At 47.0% G+C, this 14,314-nt stretch overlaps 1 protein-coding gene across 4 annotated transcripts in view; it reads left to right on the top strand.

Annotated features, from left to right (window-relative positions):
* The window catches only part of Nhsl2 (NHS like 2), a 256,229-nt gene that overhangs the window by 192,936 nt on the left and 48,979 nt on the right, over window positions 1-14,314 (top strand). The window contains exon 1 of one of the 4 annotated variants that reach the window (XM_048417752.3): window positions 6,990-7,071. The exons of the other annotated variants lie outside the window; for them this stretch is intronic. Within the exon in view, the coding sequence (XP_048273709.1) occupies window positions 7,044-7,071 (28 nt within the window). The 5' untranslated portion in view covers window positions 6,990-7,043. Of the gene's footprint in view, window positions 1-6,989; window positions 7,072-14,314 lie in introns of those variants that run through there. 4 annotated transcript variants of the gene reach the window in all.

Below are 14,314 nucleotides of genomic sequence, written 5' to 3'. Positions count from 1 at the left end.
GTGGGCCATGTGCATTTTTGTGCATTTATCTGTGCACCCATGTAAGTATTCTCCTAGTGTAACTTTATGCAATTTCAGCTATTAGATCAAATAGGGCATGAGTAATTACGGTGACTCAGCACTAAAATGATGCCCTCATAAAGGGTCTGGAGGTGCAGCTTGGTGATAGATGCTAGCCTACCATGCACAAGGCCCTGTATTCAATCACCAGAGTGACAAAATCAAAGTTACACTCTCACCCCCCACCCACATATTCATGCTACAGCAACTCTCATATGCATGAGCCATATCAAATACACTATTGTGTACTTTTTGTTGTTGTTTTGGTTTTTTTTAAGACAGAGTTTCCTTATATCTCCCAGACTGTCCTTGAACTCATAGCAGTCCTCCTGTCTTAGCCTCTCAAGTGCTGGGGTGCTAGTGTGTACCACCATGCCCAGCTATGACAGCATTGATTCTGACTGTTTTGTATGCATGTAATGTAGGTGTATGTACATGTGTGCATCTGTGCATGTAGGTGTGTGTGTGTGTTGTGTGTGTGTGTGTGTGTGTGTGTGTGTGTGTGTGTGCATGTGTGCACAAATACATATGGGAGCCAGAAGTTGATATTGAATGTCCTCCTTTATTGCTCCCTGTATTGTTTTTTGAGAAAGAGTATCTTACTGAGCCTAGAGCCCACAACTTGTCTAGTTCTGGATGGCTAACCTTTCTTCAGCACCGGGAGGAAATAGAGACATGCCGCGACACCTGGGGATTTCAAGTCAAGTCCCTATGCTTGCACACCAGGCGCATTACCAACAAAGCCATCTCCCCAGCCCCCAATATTGTTTTGAGAATAGAGAGGGGAGGGGGAGGAAGGGGGAGAGAGAGAGAGAGCAGAAGAATAGACAAAATTGTATGTTCCGATAGTGGGGTGCTGCACACCAGCAGCCTGTCTGAACAAGGACAACCCCTATCAGCATGGATCGCTCTCACAAACACACCATGAAGCAGAGAAAGCAAACTGCAGCAGGGTAATGTACAATTGGCCATGGTTCAGAATATACAAAGCAATATGGAAGAGCTTATCATTTGTGAGCGTGCACACACGGCACCTTTTTAAGTATGCGAGTGGGACAGAGACACGCAGTTCAGGACAGCAGTTCCTCTGTACAGCCTGGGAGGTACAGAAGCTTCTGCTAGGGCCAATGTGGGGAAGTGAATTTGCTTCTGAGACTTTTACAGAGCTTCAAATAGCTCAGTATCTAAAATGAGAGGACAAGAAAAGCAAGGCAGAGGGTGTTTCTGCTGCTCCTTTTTTCTTTCTTGATTCGGAAACTGAGGCATGGGGTCGCTGACATCTGCTGCTTTGGAGAGGTAGATAGTTTTCACGGAAAGAGGCCTTACTCTGATTCTCTGAAAGCCTCTTCTCCGCAGACACTGGAATAAGCCCGTGGGATGGATCGTTTGGGTGCATGATTCTTACCTTCCTTGTCCACAAAGATGATGGCTCCTGAGTTTTTACTACTGTCACCCTCATAGTGGAGCCTGTCAGCCCATTGGGGAGCTCTGAGGGTATTGAACTAAATGTGAAGAGTCCTTGGGGCAAGCGTCCGACCCAGTCACAGATGTGGCCGCATCTTTTGCTGTGAGTTTACCACTCCAACATGGCACCATGAAGCAGGAGCATTTCTAACACTTTCTAAGACCAGAATTTGACCATTTTGCCTCTTGCAAACAGTGTTGCCTAATTAAACGACAGAGTGAAGCCATTAGGCCTTATCAGTACCACTTGGTCTAAAGCAGAAACCAGGATGGGTGGGGAAGGCTGTCTCTCAATGCTTGGCCCCCGTTGCCATGGCCCCTGTTGCCATGGTTCCCAAGCAGTTTCACTTATGATTTCCCTCAACCGCTTGCTTATGGCATCCATCAGTAACAGGACCTAGAAACCCGTTTGTGCAGACCAGGAAGAAAGCCGATAACGGCAAAGATGAGCGAGCAAGGGAAGTAATTAAGCAAACATGGAGAAAGTGGAGGTGGAAGGAATTTGGTGTGGAGCCCAGAAACAGTTTGGTTTTTTATTTTTAATCTTTTCGAGATGTAATGAACTGAAGTGGCGGGGTCAGAATTTACTGAGACGTCCCCGTTATGTAGCTACCATGTGGCACAGGTGCAGCAACTCCATGACCTGGATTTCCAGAAAAGTCCTAGTTTTAAGTATTCTATTCTCTTTGTCGGACCAAGAATCCTGATTTTTGATTCAGAAAATAAGGTCACTGTAGTTACAGTGGCTCTCTAAGTCATCCAGGAAAGCCTGATTTAGAATCTCTCCCCTGCCTGGTTGGCAGGGAGTCCCCCACAGGACCGGCCTCCGGGCCCTAAAGGCCTGAGTGAAGAGGCCTCTTATTTAGCCAAGAAATATCAAAGTGCTATGACTTCACACAGCTTTCTTCAGCTCTGTAGTTCTCCAAGGATGCGGAGCGGGGAAGGCATGGCATTGTGACCCCTCAGAACTGCGTTAACTCTCGTCAGAGTAGGCAATACTCTGCCTTGCTTTCCTCACCTGGGAAATGAGAACAATAAGAGCTGTGTCGGGGTCACTCTGAGCGGCAGCTGAGCTTGGGCTACCTTTAAAAGGCAGTGAGAATGTTAGCTCTTAGCATTCACCCCTTGAGTCAGGCTCATGTCTGTAACTCCTGGACCCAGAAGCTGAGGCAGGAGGATTGACAAGAGTTCAAGTCTATGCTAGGCTCTAGAGTGAGTTCCAGGTCAGTCTGAGCTGCAGAGTAATGCCTTGCCTCAAAAAGAAGAAAAAAAGAAAAGAAAAAAAATCACTCCATCACTGAACAAATAAATGTGTTCTCTATGCCAGACCAGAGGCCAAGCCTGGGGTACACGAATGTGAGCAAAAATCAGACAGGGTCCTTGCTGGTATGACAATTTCAAACCAGAGGGTTAGACAAACTTTGGTTAAAAACTCATCTCATGCAAAGTCCAAGCAGAAGAGAGATATGGCAGAAAAATCATTTTCTTCTTATTTACTTCTTGAGACAGCATCTCACTATGTAGCCATGGATGACCTGTTACTCACTCTCTATATAGGCTTAGAGATTCTGCCTGCCTCTGCCTATACAGTGCTGCTAAGATTAAAGGTGTGCACCACCATGATTCAGCCTGAATTCTTTTGAGTTCATTTTATTCTTGATTTTTAGGTTAGCATACAAAAAAAATTGTTAGGTCATGAGATTTTGTATGTGTCATTATCTTTTGTTCTCAGTCATGCCCTTCCCCAGTGCCCTCCCCTGACGGCTCCTGCCCATCTCCAGCTCGTTCCCTAAATTGACTGTTTTTGCTGGGGCCATGGCTCAATGGTAGAATACTTGTCTGGTGGAAGAATAGCAATAGGTTCCTATAAACAGACAGACAGACAGACAAACGAATGATTGCGGCTGCTGGGTAGAATCGGAAGACAGGAAGAGAGAACTTTGGGGGACTTCTGCCCATGATGGCAGCTTACATTACATGGTGGTACTGCCAGTGTAAGAAATGACCAGATATGTGTAGATTTTAGAAACAGAATCAATGGGAGTGAGTGAGGGATTGGTTGGGTGAGGGTGGGGTGAGGAACAGACAGTAGGTATTTTGGCTGCCTGCACATGCATGACTTGGGTCACTTGGGGTAGCAGCCAGTCCCAAAGCTGCTGAGGATTTGTTTTTAAGGTTCCATGTCCCTTCTTTAGAGCAGTGTGATGATAGTCCCTCAGTCCAGAAATCAGATGCTAGACTGCATTGTCAAGGACCAGTTAGCATTTTAAAAATTTGCCGTTGTGAAGAATAATAAAGCCAGATATTCATGGCTTTGTGCTGGATGCAGATTTCCCTTTAAAGGTAAATCCTTCACTTCCAAGGTCTGAATGGAATATTACTTTAAAAATAGCATAGTTTTCATTAAGAGAGGCTGTGGAAAACATTCTTGAGTCTAAGATCTCCTGGGGGCCAGTGGATGTTCTTTGAATTGGATTCCTTTCAAACCTTTAGCCCAGGAGCTTTTGTTCTGAGAGGCCGGAAGACAAGAGGGTATGAAAGGGGAAGAGATGGTAAGGGCTAAGGACAAACTTGAGTCTCATAACTGCAGGTAAACATACATTCGAGGTCCCAAGGGGTCGTCGTCCAAATGATTTATTGTCATATTTTGCAGGCTTTTGCTCCTCACTGCGCAGCTCCTGAAAGAGGCCGGGAGGGAGTGGGTTCCAAATAGGCACCCAAGGCCCCTCTTTATTGGAAACAGTTTGTTTCATGTGCATTGAGAATGAATGCAATAAAAAAGGTGCTATTTTCCCACACCACTTGTCCCCCACTCTCCTCAACAGGGCTTTCATTTCTCAATCCGTGCAGGCCCACCCTTCAGAAGCTATTATCTGCCGACAATTGGTGGGAATCTCTTGTCTTTTCTTCCTCTCTCAATTAAACTCTAAGGACTGAGATTCCCATTTGCCTCCAAGCAAACAAATCTCTTGTTACATCTACTTCCCAGAAGCCGGAGAGCTTTCCCCCTTTCTCCAACCTCTATAGTTCTCTTTTTCAGAATGCTTGACCCTCTTAGCGATTTTTAACTGCAGGTGGCAATTAAATTGGTTTCCCAAAGTTGGATCAAGCCATCTTGCCCCCTGCATTTACCCCTTCCCAGGCGACCCTTGAATCAGAAAAGGAAAAAAAAAAGAATATTTTCTGGGCTGCTATTTTTTCTCTCCCTAAGCAGGCCTAGTAAATATAAATGTGACACAGTCACGAGGCAGGATTCTTTTTCTCTAGATAGGCCTTGCTGCCCCTGTACATAGGACTGGCTATGCTATCAACAAGGGCATGGAGCTCTGCCTCAGCCCCCCTAACGAAGAGGTAGCTGGACATGCCAAAAGTCCCACTTGAGTGGAGCCAGGGGCCAACAAAAGGGGACTGGCTCTTCATTTACAGATTCTCGTGGGTTTTGAAAGTGGAGGAGAAGAAGAAAAAGGACAACAAAGGAGAAATAAGAAATAAGAAATAAGAGGGCTGTTTACAGATGCACAGATAGAAATAGCTCTTAAAATAGAAAGTGGTTGATTTTTCCTTTAATAGTCTGATTATAGAAACTATCTTAGTACATTATCTTAATGTATGAAATAATAATGCATTTTATCTATTTTTGTTCTGGTAGTTTCCATTGGAAAAATCTCCCATTTGTTAACATTTCAGATAGTACTGGAAGAGCTCAAAGGAAAAGGACAGGTCGCAGTTGTTTCCCGCACTCTCACGTCCTCCACACGCTTCCCAGAGGCCAGCAACGGGAACAGTAATTTGTGTGGCATTACAGACTTGTTCCCTGCATGTATAGTCCTGTCTGAGCTTTGTATGTGCATCAAGGATGGCATTATACGTATTGGCTCATTCCTTGCTCCGCTTCTTCACTGTTGCTCAGGGTGTTGTTTTTGAGACACCACCTTGCTGTGTAGCCAAGGCTGTACGCCAGCTTGTGTCCCTTCTGCTTCAGCCTCTAGAATGCTAGGGTTACAGATGTACACCTACCACACCCTCTACTTCCCCCTCCTCCACTGGGGCCTCATATCTCCTAGGCAAGCACCCTGTACCCCACTGCTAGGGTGTATCCCCAGCCCTCTATATGTTTTTTTTTGAGACAGGAGCTCACTGAGTTACCAGACTGGTCTCAAATTCACTCTGTAGCTCAGGCTAGCCTGGAATTTTTGTTCTGCTTCACCTTTCTGAGTAGCTAGGATTACAGACATGTGCCACCATGCCCTATTCTTGCTCCCCCTCCCTCCACTCCGCCTCAACCCCTGTTTTTAAATTTACCTTTACCTTGGACATTTTCCCACTTCCCCCTCTTTATTTTTTCTGTGCTAGGGACACAGGGCCTTGCATGTGCTAAGAAAGTGCTCCGCCACTGACCTATAACCCTAGCCCTCATGCCATTGTGGGAATGCAGCGTGAAGTATGGAGCCAGCCCTATTGATGGGCATTTGCTTCAAGAGCCTGCACCATTCTAACAAAGAGAACTATTGCGTGAACCACACGAACAAGCCACATAAGTAACTTGGGATTTCCCAGTGATGCTCACACATTACACATACAGATGTGAAATGCCACCTTGTTGTACCCTGAATTCTCCTGTGTACAGGATTTCGCTTTCGATGATCTATTTTAGTCCATTCATCTATTTAGCAGTTTTGGCAGCAATACTGCCCATTTCCAGTAGTCACATTATGAAGGAAAAAGACTAGAGGCATAGCTCAGCAATAGAGCACCTGACTCACGCGTGTAAAGCCCTGAGTTCTACCCCTAGAACCACAAAAGAGCAAAAGCTTAAGGATTATATTTTATTTAATTCAATATATAAAAAATAAGATCACATGTAATTAATATTAAGATCGTTAAGATATTGTACTTTCTTAGCTGGATGTTGAAATCGTGTGTGTGTGTGTGTGTGTGTGTGTGTGTGTGTGTGTGTGTGTGTTACAATTCCATTCAATTTCGAATGCTTAAGAGGTGTGCATGACTGGTGGCAATGGATGGTAATGGGCAGTGGAGGTTGAGTAGGCAGGGAAATCGAAAATGTTACCTCTGTGGGAGCCTCTGTGGTTGTTAGGAATGGATTAGGAAGCTAGATGTTGTGCCTTCTGGGCCCTCTCTGGCCTTGAGGTGAGTGAGCAAAGGTGCCACAGACCCCAAGGGTCCTCCTCTTCTCCATGAGCTCCTGGTCGGCCAGTCAGAGGTGAGGGAAGGTCCTGCTACCTAGGGCTGTTGTGAGGTCCGGCACTGGTTCCCCTTTCTCCACCTTCAGAGGCGTCTCCACTCACAACTTCTTACAAGTTTCATTGTATTCAAGACCCAGTGTCCATTTCCTTTTTTCAAAAGCTGAGTTGTGTGGCAACAGGGCTTTGAGGAAAGCCCTGGCTCTGAGGTCAGGGAGGGCGTGGTGGGAGGAACCCACATTGTGGCTTACTCAACTGTGAGATCTTAACTCGGGTGGCCTGCAGCTACCGTAGTCCTGTGCAGCAGCGGTGACAGCCATGGCATCACAGAGTGGAGCATGGACTGGTGAGCAAGGGTACAGCTGCTGACTGTAAGGGGATTTGGGTTTGGGGCTTTGATACGTGATGGGTGCTGACAATGTGGATGGAGACTAATAGCGTCTGGAGAACCCAGGAGATGGGGCATCCAGCTTTGGCTCGGTCTGAGACCGCCGGACCAGTTTGGGGAAGCATTTGGACTCTACAGTAGCCTTGAGGGCTGCCCCCCTCTGAGGTTGGCAGGATGCTGAGAAATGGGATTATCCCTTGCAGGATCACATCCTTTCGCTGGGCAAAAGCGGTGGCCTAGTGCCCACTGCTTGGTGATTTCTGAGCCAGCCCCCCCCTCCTTTGCCTGCCCCCCTAACTGGCCAGCTAGCAGAACAGAGCCTGGGGCTAGCCAAGGTTCAGAGCAGCTTTGCTGCAGGAGAAAATAATTTCCTCCCTTAGCAGCCTGGGAGGGAGCCCTCGGTCACCAGCCTTGCCTGCAGTCTCCCCATTGCCTTCGAAGTGCCCAGGGTGGAGTGCCAGCATTCTTCCCTCATCCTCACTGCTCTCTTTGCCAGCCCTCATGCCAGAAACTCTCAGAGGCAGCAGGCTCCGGAAGAGCCCGGCGGCAAGCTAACATCTTTCTGCCTGATCACACAAGCTGGAGCCTCCCAGCAGACCGTGCTGGACCAGTAAAGCTGGGCAGTTGCACAGAAACTCAAAATGCAGCCGTGATAGCATTCTGCTTCCCAATACTCCTGCCCCTTCACTGGCTGGCCAAGAACCAGAAGCCCTGTTGAATATACCTCTGTCCCAAATGTCTGTAGCGCAGAGGCTGGTGGAGTGCCTGGCGTGTCTGTGGGAACTGCCCAGCCGTTGCCTCAGGTGAATGGGTGCATCCATGAAAATGGACACATTGCTTCCGTGGAGTCACACGGCCTGGATATCATTTTGGTTGTACTTCTTGCTTTCAAAGTCCCCAAACTTCAACTAGTCACCATGTCACTTTGGAACACTGTGTATAGACACCTGGGAACCTGCTGATCTCCTACATTAAAGAAAAGGTCCCAAGGTAAAACCTACTGGGGACACTTGAGAATAGGCTCAGTAAATAGTCGTGTGACCCTATGTCTCCCCACATTATTACTTTGGGGCTCCTCCAGGCTGAAACACCCCACCTTGAGAATCAAGAACATGAGGGTTAGCATTCAGCAGACATAGTTCGTCTTAAGCCTGTTGTCTCCCATGTATCCTTAATCAAAAGTCTTTCCTTTTCCCCTCTGTAAAATGGGGCTAAGAACACCTATCCAGGAGTGTAGTGAGAAACAAAGAGAGCATGGAGTAGATTGAACCCTATGAAATAGCCCAAAGCAATTTCCTGTGGTTTCATATGCTATGCAAAGTGCTTTATAAAGGAGAAAACACTATAACAAATGGCCTTAAATAAGTATTTTTATTCTTAAGAGATATTATTTCAAAGTCACAGAACATATTGCTTTTTGAAGAAGTAACGAATCCTCTTTTTTTCATCAGAGTTATGCATCAAACATCAGAGTTATACTGACAAACACCCCTTCTCTACTAACACAGGTTTGTGGGCATGCTCCAAAGCGTTTGCGCTTGAGAAGAGGGGACCAGGTATTTTTTAAGACTGGTTCATGGAAAGCCAAGGAGATGGCAGGAGAGTAACTCCTAACTCTTGCCTATGAATAATTCTTTCATAAAAGCATCCTCTTGCTCTGGGTGGGAGTGCTCCCTCCCTGGATCCAGTTGCAATTCGGAGGCTACTGAAGACAGGCTTTCCCTCCCATGGTGCAGAGCCACAAGGGTCCCGATTACCAGAGACCTAGAGGAAATTGAAAGTGGAGCCCACCCAGCCTTGCCCTCCCTAATAGAGACAATCAGGCCTAGATAGAACCTCTTGATTTTTTATTTTTATTTTATTTTTTGGTAGTCCAGGCAAAACTTGCATTTGAACTCCACTGGGCAGAGCCAGAGAGAGCCTTCTCTTAGCATCTGTGACTCAGTCTCAAAGCAGGCTATAAGAAGAATCTACCTTTCAGGCCAGAGGAGACTGTGAGGGTTTTGAGAAATGTGCATCAGTTGGTTCTGTCCCAAATGCCAGCACCCAAACCAGGACCACTGTGGCACTAAGCAAGGTTCTTCAGGGTGTCTGCTCAGTGTTTCCTATGGAGGGCACCATCGTCAATTTGGATTCCTCATTGTACAGGACTGCCCTATGCTCTGCAGGACATTTTGTGTGTGATAGCAAGAGAAGGATGGAAAGCACCCTGGAAGCCCAAGAGTCTTACGGTTGCTGGCCAGAGCAGTAGCCTCCCCAGAGTTCCCAATGGCATCTTAGAATGACCTCGTCAGCCAGGTGCTCTAATAACCAGCCTGATGGCCATGACCAATCCTGGGAACTTGGTGCCTGGATACTCTTTTTTCAAAAACTATTTTTTAACAATTATTTATTTTATGTGTATGGATTTTTGCATATATATATGTATATGTATGTATGTATCACATGTGTGCCTGGTGGCCTGTAAAGTTAGAAGAGGATGCCAGATTCTCTGGAACTGATGAGTTATAGACAGTAGTAAGCCACCATGTGGGCACTGGGGACTGGACTCTGGGCTCTCTGCCAGAGCAACGAGCCATCTCTTCAACCCCATAGGGCTTTCTTGATTGGGCCGGCAGAGGCAAATAAAGTCACTTAAGTAAGTCCAGAACCAGAAAGTAAGAAGGCCAATGAAGCCAAGGGGTGGTGGTGGTGCACGCCTTTAATCCTAGCACTCGGACGCAGAGGCAGGTGGATCTCTGAGTTTGAAGCCAAGCTGGTCTCCAGGACACCCAGAGCTACCCAGAGAAACCCTGTCTCAGAAGAGGGGAGGGCAATGAAGATACACCCTGGGAACTGCCTAAGTGGGCTCTGTGCTGAGCAGGCAGTGAGCTGTGCTGCTCTGGGCTCTGAGCCCTGGCAGTGTTGGCAGAACACGGAGGGTAGTGCTTTCACCGAGATGGACATAAGCCACTTGACGTTCACTCAAGAAAGCGCTAATGCCCGATCATAGCTATGGTTAGAGGCCCTGTACCAGGCGTGCTCAGCCAGATGACCACAGACCTGTAATTGGAACTTAGCCTGTTTTCCACACAGTGCATTCCAGTAGCACTAACAGTGCCCACAACTTTGTCTCAAAAGCAACCACAGACGTGTTTCTGTGTCACTGAAGCTGCTGCAGAGATCATTAAAATTTCTTCCACTCAATGACTCCATCAAAGGCATGGTAGTCACCAGAGCCACAGCTAAATCCTGTTAGTTAATGTGTTAATAATAAAGCACGGTTACCTGTCACAAATTCAGAATCTGTATGGATAACTTTAAATTCAGCTAGCTTCCTTTGCAATCCTGTGCGTTTTATTTTATGCTTGTGAAAACGTTCTGGAAAAAAAAACCATATCTATAGATATTGTCAGACCCTCAAAGGAACCCAAGCCATAAACATATTAAGAGATCAGGGCTGGAGAGATGGTTCAGAGGTTAAAAACACTAACTGCTCTTCCAAAGGACTTGATTTGATTCCCAGCACCCACATGGCAGTTTACAACTGTCTGTAATTCCATTCCAGGGGGACCCAATGGACTTTTCTGGCCTTCTCAGGAACCAGGCTCATACATACTGCACAGATATATATGCAAGCAGAACACCCGTACAGAAAGTTTTTTTTTTCCTTAAAAATAGAGATTGGAGAGATGACTCAGTAGTAAAGTGCACTGACTACTTACTATTCCAGAGGTCCCCGGTTCAATTCCCAGTGCCCATATGACCACTAACAACCATGTATAATAACTTCAGTTCCGGGGCATCCAACACCCTCTTCTGACTCTCATGGGCACCAGGCGTGCACATGGAGTATACACATATACACGGACAAAACACACACATAAAGTTTTTAAAAATTAAAAATATTAAGAAACTGTATTAGAGGCTTAGCAGGAAACCAACTGATTGGGGTCAACAGGGATGGCCTTGAATGCAAAGATGGGAAGTGGCGCCTGATACTGAAGGGTTCTGAGCAAGAGACTGTGCACAGTGATTCTCAAGTCTGTCTCCAGTGTGGAGCTGCAGAGGCGCAGCCGCGTGAACGACAGACTTGTGGAGGAGTAGAGTGGGGCAGTGGAAGAGGGTTCTGCCTCCAGTAGGTTGACAAAAATCTTAGATACGCAGGTGAAGATGTCTTTCGGGCTCTGAGAAATGCAAGTGGGCAGGCAGGGAATGCAGCCATGGCAACAGAAAGATTTGGGAGTCATCCTTCATTTGCGTTGATCAAGGAAGCCCTGGAGTAATTGAAGTCACCAGCGGAGAAAGGGCAGTGAGAGAAACAAGGCCAAGACAAGGGATCGGCTTCTCCGAGGCCCAGCTTTCCAAACAGATTGTTATGCAGGAGGTATGCTGGTGACTGATTGCTTTTTGAAGTGGGAGGGAATTGGGAGAATTGTTTGTTTCTGCTTTGTTTTGAGGAAAGGTCTTACTATGTAGCCCTGACTGGTCTGGTGTTTGCTATGTAGCTCAGATTAGCCTTGAATTCACAGAAATCTCCCAACTCCAGCTCAACCTCTTGTCCACCCTGCTGGGGACTGGAACAACCCCTTTAGTGAGGGACAGTGTCAGGAGCCAAAGACAAGAGTTGAATTCTTGTCTTGGGTGGTGGTGGCTCATGCCTTTAATCCTAGCATGCAGAAGGCAGAGGCAGGAGGATCTTTGTGAGTTCGAGGTCAGCCTGGTCTACAGAACAAGTTCCAGCACAGGCTCCAAAGCTACAGAGAAACCCTGCCTTGAAAAAAACAAAACAAAACAAAAAAGAGTTGAACTCTTTAATACTGCATGAGAGACTTTCATCCAGCCTATGGTCCTAACAGAAACCAGGCAACCTGGCCTCTTTTTTATTTACTTGACAAGGTATTGTCTAGACTCTGGGTGCAGACAAGGTTGTTACCTTGGACAGACTGAAATGTGAGCTATGAGCATTGCCAGCTTAGGGATGTGCTCCTTGGTTCAGGCGCAGCTCAAAGTCTGTGTGCTGTAGAAAATGCAACTTCCCTATACAGGCCTCTGGGTGAGCCTCATGTAAAGTCCCAGAATCATCATTGCAATGGTAGGACCAAGGAGCCTGATTCTGAAAGGAACAAACCTGCAATCCTGGGTCCTCAGGATTTCCTCCAACTGCTCCCATTTAGAGCCATGCTAGAGAGCATAAGGTTCAGGAAGCTGCAGGGAATGGAGCCAGTGCCATTCTCAGCACACTGTGTGCTTAAGAGCTTACCAAATTAAGCAAGTCAATGCCACAGAAGCTGGTTCTGTGGTCTCCGTGCCCCTTCCTTCCTTCTGGGGTGACCCGTATCTCAAAGAGAGAGTGTCACCACATTGAGGTTACAGGCCTGTTCTAAGGCCTGTGGGTTGCCTGGGAAACCTGATATTGTTAGAGCCGCCGAAGGGAAAAAAAGCTGAACTTGATATTAAAAGACAGAAATCAAAAAAGTTGGCTTTTGATTTTGACTTTCATGTCCTTATACCAACTGACAAGGTACACATTCTTCCCAACACTTGAAATTTAGAATAGCTGTAGGAGACTTGGAAGGAGAGAGAGAGAGAGAGAGAGAGAGAGAGAGAGAGAGAGAGAGAGAGATTGGCATTAGGCAATTGATAGGCTAAAAGATCAGCTGTAACCTGACAATTGTTTCTCATTCTACACAGACTTTAAATAATGTAAGGACCAGGACTTTTGGCAGAAGCCTATAATCCTGGTACTTAGGAGGTTGAGGCAGAAGGAACTCAAGTCCAAGGGCAGCCTAGACTACATAGTAAGAGTCAGCCCTCCCCCCAAAAATTAATATCTGAAGTGTAGCTCAGTGATAGAATGTGTGTCTCACATGTACAAGGCCTTGGATTTTATTCCCAGCACCAACATAACTGGGTAGCCAATGTACTTGCTTTGTTTTTCTTTTTTGAGTCTCTCTGTAGCCCAGGCTGGCCTTGAACTCATATTAATCCTTCCCCCTCAGCCTCTTGAGTGCTGGGGATTAGAGACCTGAACCAAAACATAAGGCTACTGATGCACTCTTTAAAAATTTAAGGTGTGGCTGTAGTGGAAGCATCAGCTAGAACTAAGGAGTGCTGCCCCCTTCTGGGTGGGCAGGTGGTGCCCCCCCCAGGTAGATTTAGGCCCCATTCAGTATGCATCTCTTCTCAGCACTGTCTACCTGGGTCCTGTCAGCCGAAGTGCTCAGGAGCCCTAGACTCAGCCGAGCTGCTTGCCAGGGCCATGATGTTGCCCTGCACCGTCCCTCGGTCAAGGGGCTGTCTCTCCCTCCTGCCCTCCGTGGACACCAAAGGACAAGAGACAGACTCTGGTAGAGTTTGGGTAGAAGGAGTGATGGGCACAGTCATGTGGAGTTGGGGAAAATGTCACCGAGATTCTAGAAGGCTAGCGGAACCGCTGCTGGCTGTAAGAGGGCGGGGCGGGGGGAGGAGCAGTCCAGAGCAAAGGAAGAATTAGGAGCAAGAGAATGGTGCTTCTAAGGAAGAGGCGCCTGTCAGACTGAGAGAAGGTGGCGGCCAGGTCTGGGGGGAACCCGCCTGCTGGCATGAGGAGCTTTTGGCCCTGGGGGTTTTGAGGCAAAAGGGTGAGCTGTGTGTCTAGAAGATGAGCATGGGGTGCCATGGCGGTTGGACTGTAAACGAACAAGAGCTGATCCGAGGAGGAAGAGCTGCAGGTAGAAGAAATGCGGCTTTGATTTGAGGAGGTGCCAGGGAGTTAGATGAAGGAAGGGATAGAGGATTTAGGAATCACACTAATTGGTCTCAGTGACTCCTCAAAGTAGGAGGAAAATTTGCACACTCCGGCACATGAATGCTGTCTGTGATTCCAGCCACAAATTAGCTGTTGTGTTTCCAGGGCCCTGTGACACTGACGGCACTTTCCCATCCATTAAGTCACCGAAGCTCACCCATCTACTGTCTGGCCAGCAGGATACTTGGGAGGCACCAGAGGGAAACCCAATCTTCACACCTCCCTTGGGAGTAGATACCCAGACACCCCTTCAGATAGCTTTGGCTAACTTAATACTTTATGCCCAAGTCTATATCCTCACCATGTGAGGAAACTGAGGCACATAGGGTCAATGTGATTTTCCCAGGCCACATAGCTAATAAGTGACAGAGCGAGGATTTGAACCTGTGAAGTGTGCTACAGAACAGAAGAGCTGCCCAACACACAGTCCCT

The sequence above is a fragment of the Myodes glareolus genome, chromosome X (genome assembly GCF_982192425.1).
Source record: "Myodes glareolus chromosome X, mMyoGla1.1, whole genome shotgun sequence".
In the NCBI taxonomy this organism is placed as follows: Eukaryota; Metazoa; Chordata; class Mammalia; order Rodentia; family Cricetidae; genus Myodes; species Myodes glareolus.
The sequence above is the reverse complement of the archived record's forward strand: the minus strand, read 5'-3'. Positions and strand labels throughout refer to the sequence as shown.